Source organism: Vicugna pacos, chromosome 31 (assembly GCF_048564905.1).
Source record: "Vicugna pacos chromosome 31, VicPac4, whole genome shotgun sequence".
Lineage (NCBI taxonomy): Eukaryota > Metazoa > Chordata > Mammalia > Artiodactyla > Camelidae > Vicugna > Vicugna pacos.
Window position 1 is genome coordinate 11693548 of NC_133017.1, and position 22081 is coordinate 11715628.

A 22081-nucleotide genomic window follows, 5' to 3' on the forward strand; every position below is an offset into this window, starting at 1 on the left:
ACTGAGTTGGGATGGGAATTTGGCTCTTTTCCTGAATAAAATGGGAAGCTAGTGAGGCAGAAAAGCTATGTGATCTGAGCTCCGGTAACCACCAGGCTGCTCTGGGTGTAGGCGGTGGGGGGGTCACCAGTTTTGAGGCTCTGGGTGGTCGGGTTGGACACGGTGGAGGTGCCGCCTGACTGGGCAGAGGGCGCGGCTGTGGGGTTGGATTGGCCGAGGGTGGCGCTGGGTGGTGAGAGTCATGTCTCCGAGGCTCTCGGCTGCAGCACTAGGGGCCGCCTGGTTTGTGGAGGACTTCAGGGAAGTAGGTCTGGGCTGTGTGCAGAGGAGCTGGGCTCTGGACGTCCAGTTTGGAGCAGCTGGTAGACTTGGGTGGGCTTCCAGGTGGGTAATGGTCCATCCGAGATGCGGGTTTGGGAGAGAGGTCCAGCCTGAGAAGAAAGTGTGGGTGGTGTGGCCCCGGGGCAGGACAAGGTCACCACGGGGCTGGGCGGACAGGGTGGCCCTGACATGTGTTCAGATCTGGGGTCCCATTAAGGAGGGGTGGTCCCCTGGGCCTAGGGGTCACGGTCACCCATAGGTCCGGTCAGTGAGGACCGGAAATCGACCACTGTGCAGATACCTGATGACCTGACCGGAGCAGGTTCAGTGGGGTCAGGCTGGGGTCTGATTACAATGGCTTGCGGGAGACTGGAAGGGCTAGAGACAGCTGTTAGTTTTCAGAAAAGGAGTGTGTGACAGAGACTGTTCCAAGATGCAGAATCTTTCTTACAGCTTCTGTTGATGGTGTTAACGACTTAACAGGCCAAACATGGAGTCCCTTGTGTCAACCCCCAAACCAGGACCCCGCCTGGTGGCCGGTCAGCCCAGTGAGGTAGCAGCCACAGCCCCCTGCCCACCGCGGGCAGTTGCCTCCGTCCGACAGCCCCTCCCCGTCCCCTGCCTGTGCAGGGCATCCATCCGTTTTGTGCGGCCCCTCCCAGCTCCTTCCTCTTGCAGGATGAGGTGCTGCCCAATTCACTGAATAAAGCCAGTAAGGTCTCCAGCGTCTACTCATTTGAATTTTTTTGTTTTAACAGTAGGAATATTCGAGGGGGAAACTGATTCTGAGAGAAGAGGGGTCCTTGAGTAGCAGGAGGGGTTCACGGGGTGAGGAGGCCAAGCGTGGCGGAGAGCAGGCAGCTTGCCGGCTTCTGCTTCCTTGGGGGAGAAGCTGAGGGTGGAGGAAGGTGCGGGGCAGCGGCCCTCAGAGCAGACTGCAGGGCTCGGGGTGACTGGGAGGGTGGCCTGCACAGACACAGACCTGCAGGCACCATGACAGGAGCGGTTTGCACTGATGCAGGAGACATTTATAGCTGTCATTCTTCCTTGGGTGTGCCACTCTACGTGGGTGTTTGAGAGGCTGTATAGAAAAAGCTGTTTTTAAGCTCCAGGTGTGAGCTTAGCTGAATTTGAGTTGAGCGATGATTTCGTTCCATCCTTATTGGGTCAAGGTGCTTTGTTCACGAGAGTGCCCAGGCACTTGAAACACGTCCTCAGAGAACAGAGGTGGGAGGTGGCGTTTGGAAGTTACAAGTGACTGGACGGTAGGTAGAAATACCACATAAGCCAGGTTCCAGAGGACCACGCGGTCTGCACAGGGAGAAGGGAAGGGAGGGAGGCCTGGTGCTGGCGGTGGGAGCTCACCCTGGGAGCACCAGTGCCGTCCTGGTCAGCCCCTCCTGAAGCGCGTCACCAGCTCCCTGACCCCTGGCTGGGCCTGGAGCCGGGAAGGGGCTTTATTTCGCTCTTGGCCTTGGGAAGCTCTCCTCACACCTAGCGGACCCAGCTGGTAATGGCCACGTTCTCGGCGCCAGTGTCCAGATTGTCTCCTGGCTCTCATGTTCCCAGCTGTCCAAAGATTTGGACTCAGGTTTGTGTAAGGAGTGGATGAAAAGCTGAACTTTTCCCCTCTTCCACTTGTTCCTTGTTAAGAAATCCTGTTCAAATCCCTGTTACTGACCACAGGCATATTTTAAGAGAGTTACATTTGAGGCTGTTGGACCAACAAATAGCCAAGTCACAGGCATCTCGAGTTCCAGGCTGGGTGGACCGCTTCAGTGGAGGAAACGGAAACTGACCGGTACTTAAGGTCTGTGTGTAACCATTTCCAAGCGCCGCCCTTGTGTGACAAGTACCCTGGAAACTTGAAATCCGAGGGGAAAGTGCAAGAGTTTCTTTAAAAGGTTAGATTATTTAAGGCCAAACATGTGACCATAAACCAGCTCCTAGCCCAGACAGGTCCAGGACCTGCGGGGAGACTGGCATGTACCTGGAATGTGGCCGCTCTGAAAACCTGATCCCCCCCCCCCATTCCCGGTCAGCACAAACGTTCCCGTATGTAGCAGAAGGGACGGGAGATCTTCAGCCAGACTTTTGGTCCTCAAAGCAGCATCTGAACTGCCCAGAGGCAGCACGGCCCTGGGGGGGACAGGGAGCAGACAGGCCTCTGACCCTGGCAGCCAGGACTCCCTAACGCTCTGGCGTCTCAGCAGAAGTTCCCCACACCCTGCTAGTCTGGCTTTACCTGGCACTGAGCGAGAAGGGTCCTTTCTTTAGCAAATACACATACGGTCAGAGGTTTGTTACCGAAGGGAGCAAGTACACGTACCATCCGTGAGAAGCTCATGGCCGCACCAGTGAGACTCGTGCTCATATTGAAAGTCCTGACTGGAAGTGTTTCTTAACCATCTACTCACCTCTTTTATCACGATGAGGACACATCTCAGATCTGTTTTAAGGACGCAGCTGACGGTACGTAACTTTGGAGACTCTTCAACCAGAGTTCTCTGGGCAGGGCAAGTCAGTCTTCTACAAAATGGGGGCAAAAAGGGAGACCCGAGGGCTTCTCCACCACGAACCCCAAGAGGTTAACACTGTAACCAGCTCTCTGGCCCAGCCCAGAGCAAGTGTGTAAGGTGAAGGACTTCCTGTCAGGTGTAAGAGGGATCTGACTCGGGACAACGCAGCTATCCACAGACTGCACGGAAAGCCAGTCGGGTCATCTGCGGCGGAAGAGTTTAGTGTGTAAGTTGATGGTATATTGCGCACATCCTGTATCAGGGTGCTGTGCTGTATCAGCTGCTAAGCACAGACTGAGCCGCAGGAGAGCCGCCTGCAAGGCCACACCCACTGGGGCAGGCTGACAGCTCTTACTAACTCAGGTCTCGAGCGTAGATGCCTCGTTGCCCACGTGTTGGCCACGGACTCGGGGCCCCTGGGAGGAGAAGGCCGTCTCCCCCTCCGCAGACATCAGGAGGTGACTGACATCTTGGAGGAGCTGACTGGAGCAGCACGTTCAGACGGCTGGCTGCACATGAAGAACTAAGCCAGAAGAGCTTTATAAAAGTGTTTCCATTGATTTATTTTCTGTATTCCTTAAAAACAAAAGTCACATCTAATACTAACGCTTCAAAATACTGTACACCCAAGAAAGGCCACTGCGCTCACGCTGCGAGCTGGTCCACGTCCTCTTTACTTCTGTGTGCCAGGTGGTCTTCGATAATTTCTGCAAAGAGATTCCTCTTCAACAGATTATATGCAAGAGGTAAAAGCTGGCCAGCAACTTTATGAAAATACTGAAAAGTAAAAGGAGGAAACATTAAGAAGAAGACTCGGCAGAAAATCCTCTGGAGAAGCACTCATGGAACAGCCCAGATGGGGGCTGAAGCGCCTCCCCCGTCAGGGCAGTGAGCTCCCGCCGGCCCCGGCCGTCGGCCCCGGGCCCACAGGACTGGCGGCCTGTCTTGAGGAAAACGCAGAAAACCAAGTTAAATTTTTAGCTTCCCAATTCCCTTAAATAAGGTTCATCAACCCATTTTTGCCCCAGATATGCTCAGATGCTTTTCCCTTCTCTGCAGTCAGTCCCTGCAGTTCAGGCTCTGTCTGTGAGCCGACTGTCAGTACGACCTCCACCCCTGCCCGCTGTCTCCTGTAACCCTCCGTCCCGAAAGTCACTGCCTAAGGTTTATCAAGGGACCCAGACGACTGCTGTCAGTCCACTCTCCAAGGAAACCTCAGTGCGCCTGTGACGACGCGTCCTGAGCGCTGATGGGCTGCTAGGTTGGCTCACGCTTCCTGGCCGTTAACCGCTGTGGCTGTTTACTGAAAGCGCCCCCCTGAGAAGGGTGCAGTCCCCCAGACGGGCCCCCGGGCAGCGGCCTCAGCCCGACCCAGTAACTTCCCAGAAACGCGATGCTCAGGACCCATCGGGAACCCAGTGACACCTGGGGTGTGGGGCGCCCAGCTGTGCTCAGAAAGCCCCTAGGGCCCCTGTTCAGTGTCTCTGGGACCCCTGGCACCTGACGAGACGGGGACGCCATGTGGACTGAGCAGGACGGTGAGAACGATGTCCTCGGGCCCCGGGAGGGTGTGACGGGGCGTCAGCACCCACACCCTCGCTGCTCTCTGAGCCGGAGACCGGGGCAGCTGAGTCACCGCTGGTTTAACTCTAAAGTAGGTTTTCCCTCCTTAACGAGCGAATGGACACATGAAACGGCACCTCCTGCGTTTTAAACCCTGAGGACAGACTTCAAAGTAGCGCTTCCCCTTCACCTACGACTTCGAGCACAGGAACAACCCCCCTAGACAGTGCAATGGGGCCCAGGACCCGCATGCCCCACGGCACTGAAGGGCACGGCTGTCTACACAGCTGATGAGTAAAGTCAGTAACGTAAACCTGGAGGCAAAAACCTCATTCCTTCACCTTGGCCGGAACACAAGATGAATGTCAAATGAAAAAGTTTTGGAACATCTGCTTAGAAATCATGTCCACAAGTCCGTTTTGAAATTCAAGCTGCGTCCACACCCCACCCGTGCTGGACCTGGGGACAGAAGTGGGCAGGGCTGTCGTCACTCACGTGGGAACCATGACAGAAGAGGTCGGTCCCCAGCTCCAGCCCCATCCCGTAGTCGCATTCATCGTTAGCAAACTGCACGAACGTCACCATTTCCTGAACGGGTGCAAACGCCCTGAGTCTCTCGTCGTCACTGGGCGCCTCGGCGATGGTCCTGCAGATCCTCCTGAGGCTGGCTGAAAAACACCGAAGACAGGCTTCCTGTCACCACCCTCACAGGACGAAAGCTGGGTTTCTCCTCCTGTGACCGCCCGAGCACAGCTCCACAACGGCAATTTTATTATTTTTCTACTTCAGACTCAAAGGCAAGGAAGTGGCTTAGTTAACCACGGAGGGACCACGTGCTCGCCGAGTGTGACCACTCTGCAGCGGGTCACGCTGCCATCCCACACTGCACAAGCTCGCAGAGATTTCCCCCAGGCTAGTCCGGGGGCTGCAGCCATGGCCCACCCTGGCCGCCCTGACTGTAGCTGCCCTCAAGATGAGAATGTGCTTCCATCCTTAAACGGTTGAAACCAAAACCAGCATGGTGACAGAACACAGGGAGCCCATCCCTGGGCTCGTCCATACTAGGTGCTGGATTTAAAAAATCCAGATCGACAATAGCACAGAAAAAGACGATGTAAGAGACAAGAACTCACCGTGGAATTAACCCTTTACCAGAACACTCACCAAAGCGGGGCAGGTGGGCCACGGCCGCAGTGTGACTTGAGGCCCGAGCAGAGAGACCTGCGAGCATCAACCTACACGGAGCCAGGCGGCTCAGGGTTTGTGTCTCGGCTTTCAGCCTGTCTGCTACTTCTGGACACCAGCGTGCGCCAGCTCCCACCTGAACCACCGAACCGGGCCGGGCTTCCTCCCTCCCACCAGACGAGGCTCCCCGTGGTGCAGGACATGGAGCAGGACGCCTGCCACTCAGAGCAGCAGGACACAAGCCACATGGGGCCAGACGTGAGCGGTGACGCCTGGCACCCATGACACCATTTTCAGGCCCAAGGCACAATGCTATTGCAATACCAACTACACTGTCTGCTGATGACAGCGGTGAGGCTCGCCAGGGCATTAATCTCAGGGCCCGGGCGCCACCCACGTCACTCGGCGCTGATGCCACACAGCTTGCTTGTGTTGGTCCTGGAGTGAGACTGTCCCCTCCCTGCCACAGCAGGTCACCTCTACACTGGACAGATGCTGCCTGTCACCTCTGTTCCTGACCATAAACAGGACATTTATTGCTTTGAAACCTCTTAAAAGTGATTTTACGTAAGCTTCATGAAGTTCACGCTCTTCTCCAGGAAAAAATCCACGCCAGTCACTGCAAGGAGGCTGATCCGGCCAGCTTCCTTCAGAAATATCGCTCAGGGTGGAGGCGGCTCCCCCCGCGCCCACGGGGACGCGGCCTCAGAACCCCGCAGGCTCGGCACCCAGTGAGGACCCGCTTGTCCTCTGTGAGCAGATAACTGAGAGTGTATCACTTTTGCGGGGGATAATTAGGCTGTATTTATTTATTTGTTTATTTACTTTAATGGAGGCATTGGGGACCAAACCCCGGACCTCGTGCTTGCTAGGCACACGCTGTACCCCTACCAATGTATCCTGATGTCATGTTTTCTGTGTTCACCCTGGCAAGTCACATGTGGACGGTGACCAGACTACAGACCCAGTAAGGACAGAGATGGAGGCGCTGAGGTCACCCTGGCATGAGGGCAAATTCGTTCCTCTACCTGTGAGCGTCTACAAGAGGTCAGGTAACAGAAGTCCCGCTTGACCAGGGCCCAAGCAGCCTGACATATGACCCTGCAAACACTCTGTGATGCAGGAGCCTCGTCGTCTCCTCTCCTGGCCACCACCCCACCTGGCTGGGCACAGAGTCGCCCCGCCGCTGGTGGGCTCCAGTCAGAGCAGGTCCCCGGTCCCCAAGAACAAGACCCGCCATGGAGGGCCTGGGTAGGACTGAACGCCGCTGTGGCCCCCGCCCCGGGCATCATCAACCATGACGCCCATAAACAGCACCTCACCAGCCAGGTCAACGCGTTATGTGTAAGAGGGACAAACTCAATGGAGACCTGACGCGGGCGCACAGCTCCCGCAGACAACACGAGGCGAGAGCAGGACGCCAGGTCCTGCCACCACTCCTCACTCACGGTAATTAAACCACAGGGGGCTCTCATGTCTACAGCATTAGAAGAAAGAAGTAAATACAAACGAGCTCGGACGTAACAGCCAGCACCACACACGGGGTAACGGGCCGGCTCCAGGGCCCTGGGTGTCTTGTGCACCCGACGTCCTGCGGACCGTGACCTCGGTAAGGCGCCCCTCTCCACGCTCCCAAACAAGGCAGGGAGCGGGGCTCTTCCTGCAGCACAGGTGATGGGGGGATGGGAGCGTGGTGGGCAGGCAGACCCCTCCACCGCCAGCTTCTGGGGGGAGACACGGGACACGTCAGCCCGGCCAGCAAGTGGAACGCAGGCCACACGTGCAACCTGACTCTTTGTAGCATCCGTATCAAGAAATGTGAGATTAATTTTACGATATCTACTTTAACCCAGTATATCCAGAACAGTATCATTTCTACAGTGTAAGAAAAACTAAACAGTGCTGCACATTTTACATTTAAATGGATTAAAATAAGCTGAGTTACAAATTCAGCCAAGCTGCAGCAGCCACAGGTGGGGTGCTGGTGACCATGTGTGGCCTGGGGCTCCCACGCGGCACAGCCTCCCCAGCGGCAGGTCAGCCACAGCCGGGAGCACAGCTGGGAGAAGCAGGGGCCGGTGCTGGAGGTGCGGGACGGGGGCGCCTGGTTCTTCCTTGAGGAAGTCTGACTGGGTTTGTCTGACTGGGTTTCCCTGACTTCCACGCCCCGAAACAGGATGGTGAGTAAGAGAATGCCAAGGCGGCTGCTCCCGGTACGAGAGAGAGGAGGGCCGGGGAGAGCGCCGGGAACCTGCTTACCCCCTTTCTTCAGCATTCCAACAATTAGATTTTGTATGTGAACAGCCCATTTTCAAAGAGGTTTTACACTTACACACAGAGAAGTTCAGGATCTTGGGCTTCCAAAAGCCAAACAAGCTTCTAAAAGTTAAACCACACAGATGAGAGCTTCTCACAAAGGACTTACATGCTGTTCAGTCATGACTGCATCACAAGTTGACTCTAACGTCAAAGGCTCTCAAACAGTTCAGCCGCGTCAGCAAGATGATAGGTTAGAATTCTCTGAACCTGCGCACCTAACGCCTCTGCTGCCAGGCGAGTAGCGCGCTAAGCACCCAACCCCTTTGAAGGGCGTTCGCCATCAACCGTTCACAGAGAAGGAGATGCGGCTTAGTAAGTTGCAGCAACCTGTCAAGATTACACAGCTGCCAACAGCTTCAGTTCAGACCCTAGGAAGCCGAGCTCCTCGCCATCAAGGTGCGGGGACCGTCCCACAGAAGGCCCGTGTGCACCCTGCAATCAGTACAGGACAGCCCCTATTAACACACTCCGCAAGGGACACCTACCATCCGTCTCGGGGAGCTCTCGGTACCCAACGTCATTCTTGTCCACTGGGACAACCAGGCCTGCCCCGTGAAAGCTCTTTGTCACGACCTAAATAAAAGGAAAAAAAAATGTAGTCGTGGTAAACAGACAAAAACAACACAGGGAAGAAACCCCCCAAAACAAAGCACACACACATCCCTCAAGCCTCGTGTCAGAACACTCAGCGCCTTCGCATTTCAGTCAGTTTGGACCCAGGGCAAAAGCGTAACATTCTTTTCTTTACAACAAGCGAGAGGTCGAGCCCTGGAGGTGAGTGACAGTGAGATCCTGTGCACTTGTTTGCTGGGGGGCGCCCGGGGCAGCGCACCCCATCACAGGAGGAGGGAGGGGCAGGGGTTCCACTCCAGGCCCAGGGGTCTCCTGGGCAGAAGCCCCGAGGAGCTGGGCCCGGGAGGTGGCGGCACGGCTGTCAGCAGGGACATGAGGAACGAACTCCTCTCCATCCGGTGAAACTCAGGCCCCCATTTTGACCTGTGAGCTAACTGCCCCGAAGTGAGGCAGGTGCTCGTTTTGCGGTGCCCTTTATGGAGACAAATAACTAACCATAACGAACCAGTGAGCTTCCACAAAGTGGGAATTCTCACAGACAGACCCAGGCGCGACCACAGCCTCTAACCAAGTGACAGAGGGGACAGTTATTCAAACCTAGTTCCCAGACAACCGCTCACCATTTGGGGAAAAACAGACGAAGTCATCGTTATGCTGTATTTTACTCTCAATACCAACATAACTTGCAGTTGGATTTCAGGATTAAATGTAAAACCATGAAACTACTAAAAGAAAAGGCAAACACTTTCATGATTTGGGGCTGGAGAAGGAAAAGGCTTCCAGGTTTGACTACGTTAAAGAAGCTCAAGTGAAAACCAAGAACAACATCAGGACAAATTAGCTGATGAAGACGATGCAACATATACACATAACAATAAAGCCAATGAAGATTAGCACCTTTAAACTATAAAGTGAGTCTTACAGATGACGCAGAAGACTGACACCCAGATCAAAACACAGGAAGAGACCACACTGACCTGACAGGAAAATGGACGTGGGTCAGGCAGTTCACAAAGGACAGACAAATGAGAACTAACGTCCGTTACAATCAAAGAGAAGCTGATGAAAACAGCAACAGGTCATTTTATACACATCAGGGGGAAAGACCAGAGACTGGTCGGAGCAGCACTGGCAAGGACGGGTCACGCTACAACGCGGGTGTTACTGTCGCACACAGAGACTGATCGCTAAGTTGTATATACCGGGGGAACTGAAGCTTTTTCGGACTAGACTGACCAGATGGACCAGACGCGGGGGACAGCGGGGAGCGGGAGGAGAGACTGGGCACCCGCGCTCCGGGGATAAATGTCCCTCCACCCAGAGGTTTTAAGGATGAACTGCAGAGTCCTCATTTACCCCAGAGCAGAATTCCTCCAGCTTCTCTGCTGACTTGCTCTGACACTCATAAGTGACAAACCCAAAGGATCCAAAACCCAGAAGTACTTGCTGTCTGCAGAGCTCCACTCACACTGCTGGCATTTAGGGGAGAAGCAAAAAGAAACACCGACAGGCTCGATACATCCCCGAGAGAGGACTGCTGGTGCACACTTCCCCGGAGAAACTTCCCGTGTCCCAGGATGCACCGTCTCTCAGGAGCCCCCTGCCCTGAGGGGCCAACTACACAGGCTTTAAGGCAGACCTTCACAAACCTACCCCCTCAAACTCCCTGCACAGGAGCAACAGACCTTAGCCATTAAACAAATTTAAATAAACATTGCATACAAAGACGCCTTTACTCATCTGTGAAATGAGTAGCTGGTCAATCCAAATTCAAGAGTGGGTAGCACCAGCCTGAGCTCTGCAGCCCCACGTCCCGTGGCCCAGCCCAGCTGATGACCCACAGGCCCTCCCGGGGCAGGTGCTGGGCAGCCCTGGAGGGGCCCATGTTGGGCAGGGATCGAGAGGAAAAACCCCTATTAACACAGCAGCATGGAGCTGCCAGACCCAGATCGCACCTTCTTATCTCTCTGTCGCATCTTCATGCTCCTCTGTTCCAGGGAGAACCCCAGTTCTCGGGCTGCTTCTGTGAGCTTCTCGTCTATGTTTTTCAGGAGACTAGTCTTCTTTTTATCTGTTACTTCTTTAAGTTTTTTCATCAAAAATAATCTGAAAAAGAAGTAAAAGCCCTCATTAGTATGCAGGCTGCTGTACTAAACACGCAGATCTCGGGAAGGTAAGGAGAGCGAAGTTAAAGACAGCAGAGTCCATCTGAGAGCAGGACTGCGGGATGAGTAACAAAGTCCTCTCCAAATCTCTAACGAGAGAAAAGCAGCATTAATCAACAGCTGCCAGTCACAGCAGCCGCAGACGCCGTGCGGGTGTTGTCTCCGCAGAGCCCACAACAGACGTGAGACGTTTAAAAAGTTCAGGTTGAGCCAAGCTTACACTGCATCCCTTGTCAGCAAGACACGGCGTGCTGCCTTGGAGTCTGATGTAATGGAGGAAAAGACACCAAAAAGGGCTTTTTATTTTTCAAGAGCCAAAGGTCATGTATAATAAAGGCTCAGAAGGTTTTCCTAAATGCTACCTTCAACTCTGTGTTAAGGGGGGGAGGGTACAGCCCAAGTGGCAGAGCACGTGCCCTGCACGTGTGAGTTCTGGGTTCAAGACTGGTACCTCCTCTAAGGATAAATTATTTCCCCCTACCAAAATAAATAAGTAAATGTTTGAAGGTACTAAAAAAATTTTCAATCTGTGTTAAGTTTTAAAAATACAAAAGGAAAGCAAAACTAATTTGTAAGCTGACACAAAAGCACAATCCAAAATAAATTTTAAATGTGTACAATCTGTCAATGCCCGTTACAGAAGTAACTTTACACTAAGACTCAGGCCAGCAGAGCAAGGAAAACGAAGAGCCGGCAGCAGCGCCCGCTGGTCACTCCTGTGGCCACTGCCAGGCCACCCCGCCCCCGACGCAGGCAGACTGCTGCTCTGACGCCCACCTTACAGGTCGAGGACGGAGGCAGAGGTCCGCCAGCCACCCTGGGCTGAGAACTAGCGTGAGCAACTGAAGTGCCCCCAAGCCACAACCACCAGGATCCCTGCCTTCTGACCCCAGCACAGCCACAGTCACACCGAACCGCCCCTTCGGGGACCCCAGCGCTCCGAGCTGCTGTCCTCACTTGGAGCACATCCTGGTCCCGCATCCATGGCGCCCTTCCCCCCGCTCCTCCCTATCAGGCCCTGATTGAACTCCCTTCTCCAGGGAGACCACCACCTGCATGGCAGGCACTGGAGGCAGGGCTGCCCCCATCACGTGACACGACTGCTTCCACCCTGTCCACGAGGCGTCTGTCTCAGCGCCCTGCTCTGGGGGGCTTCAAGCTGCCGCACACACAGGGGCAACCAGACGTGCGCTGTGACATCACTCCTGACGGGAGACGCTGCGGGGCCCCAGCAGGGGGCGCACCGCGCGCTGGCTGACGCAGATTCCCGAAGACTGACGCTCGGTCGCATCAGGTTTACTCCATCTTGTCACAGTGTGAAACAGTCACAATCTCATAAGAAAAGTCTTCAGGAAATGAGAAGCTGACGGGCTCACAATGGTGGTGACAACTTTCCCCAATTCCAGTTTTTGCTTTTGAAATCTTAAATTTTACCACTGGCCACACAGTCCATTGTTTTCATGGGTTTATTTGCGAAAACATCTGCCCAATACTAAGGTTAGAATAACCACTGTCGGCCAGTCACTTTCTCCAGCGAAGCCGAGAAAAGCTGCGCCCACAGCCCAGCCCCACAGACCCCGTTCCTTGAGACAGACCAAAACACCCGAGTGCGCAGACATGCCTCTCCCCCGCCTCCCACCCTGTCACACAGGATGTCACCATGCTGTGACGGCAGCAGTGGGGATGCAATACACCGTCACTGCTCCATCCCCAAGGTCCTTAATGACACCCGCCTCCTGTCACTGCTGCAACACCGTCCACGGCTAACCCAGGCCACTGCCCTGGTCCCTGTCGAGGTGCTGCCAGGATCTGCCTGCCCCCACCTCTGTGCCGTTGGTGGGAGAACCACATCCCATCATCACCAAGAGTCTGGACCTCACAGGCCTCCTAAGGGGCCGTCAGGCACCCCAGGGGCCACTCCACCGTTTGATCACTGCTGCTTACTTCATGGCTTCTAACCTGAGTGCACATCCGACTCCCCAGTTCCTGGTCAGAAATACTCACTCTGAGACAGTGTCTGAGGAATCACAGCCCGTGACAATAAGCCCGCATGACCCGGCAGGGGGAGGCAGAGCGCGTGGGGGCAACGGGCGAGGGGAAAGCAGCCCCTTACCCACGCGTCCCAGCCCAAGGTCACCAGACAGGCTCCACTTACTCGTTTACTAAGTACTAGACATTCTGCACGGCCTTTCGGCCCTGCACAAAGTAACCGTGCGTTAAACGTTCACTAAAAAGAATGTTTATTCGTTAAAATGAGTTTTTAAAACTGTAAAATTAAAACGAGAGCAGTACGTTTGGGGCCACACTGACACCTGGAACATGCCCTTTAGGAAATGTTCCTGAGTCCCGGTCTGGACGCGTCGGCGTGGAGCTGCGCACAGCGCCTTGAACAGGACCCCGAGGCTCCCGGCAGCGTTAACTCAGCAGCATGGCCTGGAGCTGTCGGCAGACCCCCCAGGGCCCACAACCTTTTAGGTCTGAGAGGTCCAAACTACTGCCACAATTACTCTAAGGAAAACAACAGAATAGAAAGAAAATCATCACTAGCCTTGCCGTCCAAAGGCAAGTACTTTACAACCCTGAATCATCTAGACCCTCCCTACGTGCATCAGAGGAGGGGAACCCGGAACCATTCCTCTGCTCTGTCCTGTGACCTCTTCACAGGACATGTCACACACTTTCCCAAGTCCACAGACCAACATCCTGGTGTCACACGGTATGGACAGTCTATGGGTATTCACCTAATTTTCTCTACTGCTTGATATGTATGCTTTTCCTAATTCTTCATTTTTATAAACTGTAATATACATAGTCATCTGTGCACCCAACCAAAATTCCTTCTGGTAAACAGCTAGAAAGGGAGTTGCCGAGTTATGTGCAGCACAGGCCGGGCGGTGTTAATTACCTGTCAGGAAACCTTGGATGAAGTATTTAAACAACCTTATTCCAGCTGCTCTCCATCCACATTTTACAATTATCTCTTGTGTCAGAAAGGTTTCTCACAGCCTGACCATCACTGGGTATCTTCGTTCTTTAATTTTTACTCTTCTTTGCTGGCTGTATCTGCATTTCTTTGGCTACTATTAAATCTTACACAAAGAGAACTAGTTTCCCTGAGCACAAAAACAATTTTTTGTAACAAATGGTCTGCCTTAAAAGACCTTACTCGGGCTGATACAGAAATAAATTGATCAGTTGACTTAAGTCTCAAAAAAATGTACTATATACTGTAATTAATACTTGAAAAGCATTACAACTTTTTTACCTCTATGTTTGAGATAAACTGTCAGAGGTAGAAAACATTCTGTGTGTAATAACATTAGGTATTCAGATATTCACTTGCTGGTCTGCACCTACATTATAAACTTATCACCAATGTATTTTTGTTTCCTTTTTCCTTTTCTGTGTTCTCCAATAAGCTAAAAAAAACACCAAAACAATCTTGGATTATTTTAGATAACTGCATCTTTCTTTTTAATAAGATCAATGGCACTAGTGAGACCTTTGCTGTTTCTGCACATCCAGGTGTATGTGGACTGAACACACGGTTTATGGTGCATCCACCACGGAGCAGGTGGGTGAGTGCAGGAGACACACAGTGAGCAGACAAGCAACTAGTTTCCAGTGAAGACGGCACCAAATTTAAATTCAGCACCAAATCTGAAGGGTGTAAAGAACTACGGAAGTTAAAATCTGCAAGCATTTTATGTAAATCTCAGCGTTATCAGAAAGAAAGAGCCCTTGGGGACATCTACCGTGCTGGTGCATACCCAGCAGTACGCTGACTGAGTTCTGTTTACTGCAAATCTGTGCTACCAAGTCACAGGAAACAGAAGTCTTTAAAAAGTAGGGTAATGAGAAAGGCCACACAAAACACACTCCACCTGCTACATTTAAGGTGATCAAGGTGCCTTCTTCACTGTATTAGAGTCAGCTGCACAGCTGTGCCAGCGTCTTGGGACCGAGTCTGAGGCCGCACGCTCCCGGCCTGTTGGTGCCCACATGCGGCCCGCATCACCCGCATCGCCCACACGAGCATCCCCGCAGGCCCCACGTGGGACAGCTTCCTTCGGGCTGCGTGGGGCCCTGAAGTCAGGGAGGCGGAGGAGAACCCACTGGGCCATGCCGCTGTCCGCACTGGGCTGCTCTGGCCCCGGCTGGGCGGGGCCGCAGGCACAAGGCCGCCTCCCACTCAAACATGATGGGGTGGGGACACGCCTCGCAGGGACAAGCAAAAATCTTGTCATTTTGCCAGAGAACAAATGAGGCCAAGATTAAGTAATATTTCATTAAATAATCAGTTATATAAGAGGTGTACTGTTTTGTGAGTTTAACGTGGACAAATGTCTGCAAAAGCCATGGAAGTGAACTCAAGAAACCTAAAACAACTTTGCGCCAGTTCCCCTCAGTGAGGGGCTGACTAACACAGCACAGAAACTGTGAACAAATATAGGGGAGGGACTGAAATAAAGTATTTTCTTACTTGACTGCAGCAAACACGTTATCTCCATTTTGAACAATTGTACAGTTTTTCTTTGCTTCATTTGTACCAACAAATACAGGAAGTTCATCAGGAGAATCCCTGTTGAGCAAAAGATATTACAAATTCAGCTGCCCATAATGTACACCATCAGAAAAGTAGAATTTTAGATCTACATTTTATACCCGCATGTTTTTAAAAACTGCCAATGAATTTGCCAGGTTTAAGCTCTAAGTTTCTTAGAAATGTCTATGACAAATTGTATTTATGTAACAGAACCTAAAGACGCTTAGGACCTCGTTACTTTTATAGCCACATACGAAGAAGGGGGGAATAAAGCCTTTCAAGTCCCACAAAGTCAAATAAAGTCAAAGGAGGAGGGGAAGATACACTCGATCATCTCTGCCCGAGTCCTGGAGTCGAGGGTGGGGAAGAAGGTGGGAAACAGAAAGAAACAGGACAGAGAGGACTATGAAACACTGCAGGTCGAAGGATCCGATTCACACATAAACCACGTCCTTTCATTTTACAACAGAGGAAACCAGCAGAGAGACGAGGTGACCCAGCCAAGGGCCTGGGAAGTTACGGGTGGAGCCCAGCCCCAGGCCTGAGCGCGCCCTGTCCTCTGCACCTCGGCTCTAACGACCGCACCTCTCCAAGTGGACAGCTGTCTCCCTGCCCCCACCTCGCACGTACCCACTTACACCTCCTAAGTCTCCCATTAGGTGCGTGTGACGCTGATCCTCGTTTCCACAGGAGGAAACTGCGTCATGGAGTCACAGGCACCAAGGACTGGCACAGGGTCACCCGGGTAACAATCAGCAGCCCCAGTCTGACCCCAGAGCACGTTCTTAATGCTACAGCCCCGGGGAGCACACGGCCAGCTTACATCACGGCAGCTGCCCTGACTTACCTTTCTTCCCTAAAAGAGCTCTTCTGAACCCCAAAGGAAAAAGGCTTATAACCACAGAGGAAAAGATGGCGAGGTTAACCTTAACAAGGGCACCCAGCCCAGGGGAGGCAGGCAGGTCGGGGAGCCCAGCAGGAATGGCAGATCGCCCACCAGCAGGGCCGAGCCCGCCCTGTGCAGTTCAGGGGCGGCAGCGCGCTCAGAGGAGGAGACGACAGCCTTTACCTGAAATAGCCCATGTGGAACTGGGTGTTACCATCCCCAACAATGATGGTCTGCAGCTCGGGAGGGTCGTAGTAGAACCTCCAGTGGAGGTTGCAGTTCAGGCGTGCCGGCTTCCTCACTTTATGTTTTCCCGCCAGGATATCGTAAGGGCCCACTAACCGAAGTCCAAGGCTGGCAGACAGTGAATCTGTAAATTAAATATGCTTATTTAGACAGTAACTTTCTGGGGGCAAAAAGGAAATAATGCCTTTCACTTGGAAAAACCATCTCAGCAACTGTCTGAAAACAGAGCTTCCCCAGTACAAGACCTCCAGCTACCTGTGAAGCCGTGAGCTGGGGAGACTCAGGGGTAATGAACGCAGTGCAGGGAAGCCGGGCCGCACATTTGGGGTCTCCTCTCACTTGCACCCCTGGTTACACTCCACACAGCTATTTACTTTGTCCAAAACAAGGCTGTTCTGTGTCCCTACGGGAATCTCAGAGCTGCCCACTCCCCGCACCTCACTACTATGTTGCCGTTGGCCTCGAACTTCTGTAGCACACCCAGATCAAGGGAGAGTCAAGACAGACGGCAAATGAAGGTCAATAATTTAATTAAAAACGTATTTAAGGAGACTGTTTCCTTCACCTTCCCTCCCCCTCAGCTAATCATCACTCTGGATTCTTGCCTCCCTGACTGTCCGCCCAGCGAACCCCAATCCCGGATGCGTCTGCATTCTGTCCTTCACAGATCACAAGCGTTAGGTAAACCCAGAGTCAAGTCTGCTCAAATGGACACTGTCACCACATCAGACAGGCCCTCGCTGCTTCTCTAAAAGGGATGAAGACACTGTAGGCAGGATCTGGAGATGCAAGAAGGTGGGGGTGGAGGGGGAGGAAAATTCCTGGAAGAGGCAACAATGTGAAAAAAAGCCCAGAGACAGTTTATTTGGAGGGAAAAGCAGTTCCACTCACTTGGAGCTCAGGCTGGCGTAGCTAAGTTTTAAAGTAACAAAACACCTAAAACAGCCCATCTCATTAGCCAGAAATAGCCAGGTTCTAGTCTGGTACACAGTAATCACATCCCCCCTCCACCGACAGATACAAACACACAGCTATTTGAAAGAGAGGCCACACCGCTTTGCAGTCTTTTTGGTTCTCCAACCTGCCCGCACTTAAATCTCGAGTGTTTCCCACGCTAGTAAACATGTCTTTAACAGCACAGGAAACACAGTGGCGTTTCATCATAGATACGTCTGTTTTACTGCTGACAGGCATTTACTGTTTCTTATTCTTTTCTATTCCAAACAGTGCTGTGGGGAACACCTTCGCTGATACACGTTTGGACACAGCCATGGGTCTTGCTGCACAGTCCAAGTGTCTGGACGTACCGCCGGAACCCAGCCATCTCCCGACGCGTGCTTCCGTCCACAGTGCATGGGGCTGCTTCACCTCCAACCTCATGTTCAGACGGTGAAACAGTACAAGGGGGTATGGAGGAAAAGTAACTGTTACCACATCATCAGCTTTCTGCATCTTTCAGAGACAGTGCAGGCTAGCAGGAAGCATGGGGGGGTGTGCATCCCTGACTGACAGATACCAATGGAAGTGTATGCTACGTGATCTCCCGTTTTTCACTTAAACTAAGTCAGGCACAGTACTTTATCCCTGCCTAGAAACCTGCCTCATTCTTTTAAAACTACAAACATCCACTGAATAGATGCGTCACCGATGAGCATTTAAGCCATTTTCTATTTTTTGTTTCCATTTCGTTGAACATGGTTTTCGGTTCCCCTGGGGGCAGCACGGCTGAGTCAGTCATGCTGAAACCCCTACAACATGTCCAAGCGGGTGCTTATTTTCCTCCAACGCTCATGAAAGCAAGCTGTGAATTCACCTCTGCTAGCATGACAGGTGATGGTGACATCATTACAGCACAACTTTCTAATTCTCTCACTGGAAACACCTTTGGGAAAGTTCCTTTTCCATGAACTTTTTAGACCCTTGGTCTGGTTTCCTACTTTTTCCCCAACAGAAACATGAGAAAGATTCTGGAGCAACTCACCAGCGGGCTTCTCAGGATCCAGACCTTCACAGAACCTCCAGAAGTGATAGAAGTCTTCAGGCAGAGGAAGCCTGTAGTGGCGTTCCACTTCTTCTCGCAGGTCACTGGGGACGTCAGCTGCACAGGATTTACTCCTCTTCACGGCAGCTGCTTTTTCACACTGAAAATCGGCAGACAAAGCTTTGTTTCTCCAGGAGTTAATTTCAGTAACTGCTTAATAGCACTGCTCAGTTTTGTTCACCCAGCTCTACGAGATACATGTGTTTTCTTTAAAACTCAACTTAAATGGTATTTCTGAGTAAAATCTGGGGATTCTCTGGGGCAAGGAAAAAAGGAAAGAAGAGTTTATAAAATACAGGTGTGAAGAGGGACACACGCAGGCACCTCTCATCTGTGGGGCCCGCTGTTACCTACAGCAGTACCTATTAAACTTCCTAAACTCTTAAAAAAAAAAAAAAGAGGGACACACTCAGCAAGTCTTTAAACATATTTCCCTAAGACAGTGGAAACACAGAAAACAAAAAAACAAAAAATATAAAAGGTAAAGCACAGGGGAAGAGCGCACTTTGCCTCGTTCTGGTGAACAGGATGCCAGCAGGCCCTTCGTTTAAACAGCACCAGTGACCACACCAGAAGCGAACCGCCAGAAACAACTAGACACAAGAGGACTCAACTAGTTAAGACAGTTATTTCACAAAAGGCCATTTAATGCCAGAACCAGCTACAGAAGTCACCTCTAGCATCTCTGCCATGCAGGTTCACTCCACAAGGACGCCAGGCTTCATGACGCCTGTCACATCCCCAGTAAATTTTCATAAAGACAGAGTGCTCAGCTAGGTTACTCATCTCCAGCCCTGCAAGCGGCAGCGCGCTGTTCTCTATAGGAACCTAGACTCTCTCTCCAGATTCTTTCCTTCCCATCCGCGTCAGTGCTTCTCAGCTGGGAACCATTCTGATCTCCCCGGGTAATATCCGGAGAACTTATAAATCGGGTGGGGGGGGCTGCTCCTGGTATTGAGGGTGGGGACCAGCAGCACTGCTAAACATCCCACAGTGCACAGTAGAGGCCCCTACAAACACTTACCCGGCCCAAATGGCCACAGGGCTAAGGCTGAGAAAGTCTAACCCGATGTTTCATATTTACATTCCTCCCACAGGCTCAAGTTTATTGATGTTATTTTAGGTATAGTTCACAGTCTGCAAAACGTACTTATTAACTGGATGACAGATACAAGAATGTTCTTGACAGCATTTTTTAGAGTGGAAAACAGAACAAATGAAAATGCCCACAGACAGGAGAATGAACGGTTACAAGGCTTTGAGAGAGTGGAGTTACGCTTGGTGAAAAAGGAAGGACAGCCACACACAATATGGACCGACCTTAACAACGTGACGTGGAGTGAGGGGAAAGCCCCTGAAGGTTATATGCAGCATAACAGCCTTTTAATGAAGTTCAGAAACAACAAGTACTGTTCAGGCATAAACTCACAGGTGATAACCAGTAAAAATAAGACAAGGGGAAGCATACAACTGAGGGCGGCAGCCACGCTGGGGGCACAGAAGACTGCAGGCAGAGAGCGGTGAGGAGCGTGGAGGTGCAGGACTACCGTCAGCCTCCCCATTCTCGGGCTGTGCAACGGGTTCACAGGTTTTGTCCTATTATTAAATAAACGAGGTAGAAGAGGGCTGTGACCTACAGTGACAGTTTATCACGCCAAGGATTATAACGTGTCTGTCTGAAGTCATAACAAAATATGACTGTTGAAATATGGAGCCAAAAAATGGATGGTGATAACAGCAAACAGTAATAAAGTAAAAACAGTAAGTAATAAACACTGCTATGCACTTACTACGGCACCAGGCCACTGCCCTAAAGTCCTTCTAAGGACTAACTCACCTAATCCTCAGGACTACCCCAGGAGCGCCAGACTATTAACCACAGTCCGCAGACCTCAGAAAACTCAAATTTAGTAACTTCCCCTAGGTCCCCAACTGGAAAGTGGAAGGACGGGGATCTAAACCCAGGTGGGCTGCCTCTCCAACTACTGACAGAACAGTGGGAATATAACCAAGTCCTGACCCATCCTCCCCTTGTTTTTGTAACTGTCTTTGGTTAGACTTCCAAAGACTGGCTCAAACTTAAGATGTCAGAAAGAAAAGGCTACGTCTACCTTGTGGAAAGGAAGTTTCGCGTGATGGTTAGGGTTAATTAATGGCTTCATTCCTGACTCTTCCCATCTCCAGCTGTGTCACCTTGGGCAAGCTGCTTAACCTCCCTGTTACTTGTTTTCTCATTGACCCCCCCCCCAAAAAAAGCATACCTGTACCACAGGGTTGTTACAAGGGATAAATTATTTGTAAAAGTACACAGGCCAGGCGTACATAATACACAACTGCTGGCCATTACTGTTAGTAAAGCCTCTGTAGACTTATCTTCATTTTTCCTGTTTTATTTCTGAAACTAATACTCCGTTAAAGCAGCTCTCAGCCCCTTCAAGGGGAGATAAGGATTTTTTCAGCTGTGCATCTCCAAATCCCAGTAACGAGAGTTCAGGACGGCTGCGCCCTTCAGAGGCTGCCCGGTCCCTTCAGCCTTGTGTTCCCAGGAAGCGTGGCCCGGGGTGGAGAGCGCCCAAAACCACGGCGCTGGGCAGCGGGTGAACCCCCCCTGCGCCGTCTCAACCTTCCCAGGTGACAACGTGCCCAGAGGGATTTTTGGAAAACTTTGCTCCTCTCCCGCCCGGGTCTGCCGCAGCGGTCACACGACGTGTGAGAAGGCGGCAAAGCCCGAGAAGACGCCCCCCCGCGCCCCGCCCGCCTCCCCGCGCCCCCGCAGCCGGGCCGAACTCGGCGCTGCGCCCAACACCCTCCGCTGCCTCCCCCCGCCTCCGGGGGCGGCTCGGGCCGCAGGAGCCCGGGAGGCCCCCCCCAGCGCCCCGGGGCTCGCCACGCCCTCCTTCCCACTAGCGGCGGCGCCAGCGGCACCAGGGGCCGCAGGACAGAGGTGGGAGGGGTGGGAGGAGAGGAGGGGCCAGGCTGCGTCAAGCCGGCCCCAGAGGGAGCCGCCGGCCGCGCGAGCCCGCCCCGGGAGGACGCAGAGGCGCGAGGCGCCGCTCTCCGCTCCGACCCCGGCGCGCAGCGGGGCCTCCAGGCCGGGGACGAACGCCCCGCGCCGCCCTCAAACCCGCGGCCGCCCGCCCTCCGCGCGGTACCTGCGGCCCCTCCCCGCCGGGCCTGCGTTTCCCGCCGCCGCCCACCATCCTGCCTCCGCGGCCGGCGGAAGCCCGTCCCGCCGAGAGCCCGCGCGCCGCCGACTGCTTCCGGCTCAACGGCCACCAAACGCCACCCCACGCCGCTGGGCGCCTTGAAGGAGGGGAGGCCCCGCCCCCAGGCCTGAGCGCGCAGCCGAGGCCCCGCCCCTACGCCGGCCCGGCAGGTGCGCCCTCCGCTCGCGCGTGCGCGTTCCGCGGCCTGACCCGCCCGAGTTTCTCCGGCGGCGCGCCGACCCCCGCGGGACTCGGACCCCTGCGGGACTCGGACCCCTGCGAGGGTCGCCTTCCTCCCCAGGCCCGCCCTGGGGTAAGGCTCGGTGCTCCTTCGTCTGCATTCGTTTAAAAAGTCCTCTTTCTGTCCTCCCCTACCTTGTTTTCCTTGCCCAGCATCGAGTCATCTTCATTGGTTTGAAATTACACAATTTCTGACCACTCTTTTGATTTACTCTATTGAGTCAATCTTAAATAAGATCCTCCTGAGATTTGTATCTTTGAAAGATACTAT

The 22081-nt window shown here is 52.9% G+C and overlaps 1 protein-coding gene across 1 annotated transcript; it reads right to left on the minus strand.

The window, feature by feature from the left end:
- Positions 1 to 3378: 3378 nt before the first annotated feature.
- On the minus strand, positions 3379 to 21674 carry HPF1 (histone PARylation factor 1). The gene is made up of 8 exons (XM_072952705.1): positions 21517 to 21674; positions 18305 to 18464; positions 16261 to 16447; positions 15129 to 15227; positions 10436 to 10586; positions 8393 to 8480; positions 4899 to 5071; positions 3379 to 3617 (listed from the first exon to the last, which is right to left on the minus strand). The coding sequence occupies exons 1-8, from the start codon at positions 21562 to 21564 to the stop codon at positions 3486 to 3488; spliced, it is 1038 nt and encodes a 345-aa protein (XP_072808806.1). The 5' UTR covers positions 21565 to 21674; the 3' UTR covers positions 3379 to 3485.
- Positions 21675 to 22081: the final 407 nt, after the last annotated feature.

Coding starts and splice junctions, on each gene's coding strand:
- HPF1 (XM_072952705.1), bottom strand. CDS start 21,564: ATGGTGGGCGGCGGCGGGAAACGCAGGCCCGGCGGGGAGGGGCCGCAG. Junction 16,448..18,304: donor GGATCCTGAGAAGCCCGCTG/GTGAGTTGCTCC, acceptor TTTAATTTACAG/ATTCACTGTCTGCCAGCCTT. Junction 10,587..15,128: donor AACGTGTTTGCTGCAGTCAA/GTAAGAAAATAC, acceptor CTTCTTTTTCAG/ATTATTTTTGATGAAAAAAC.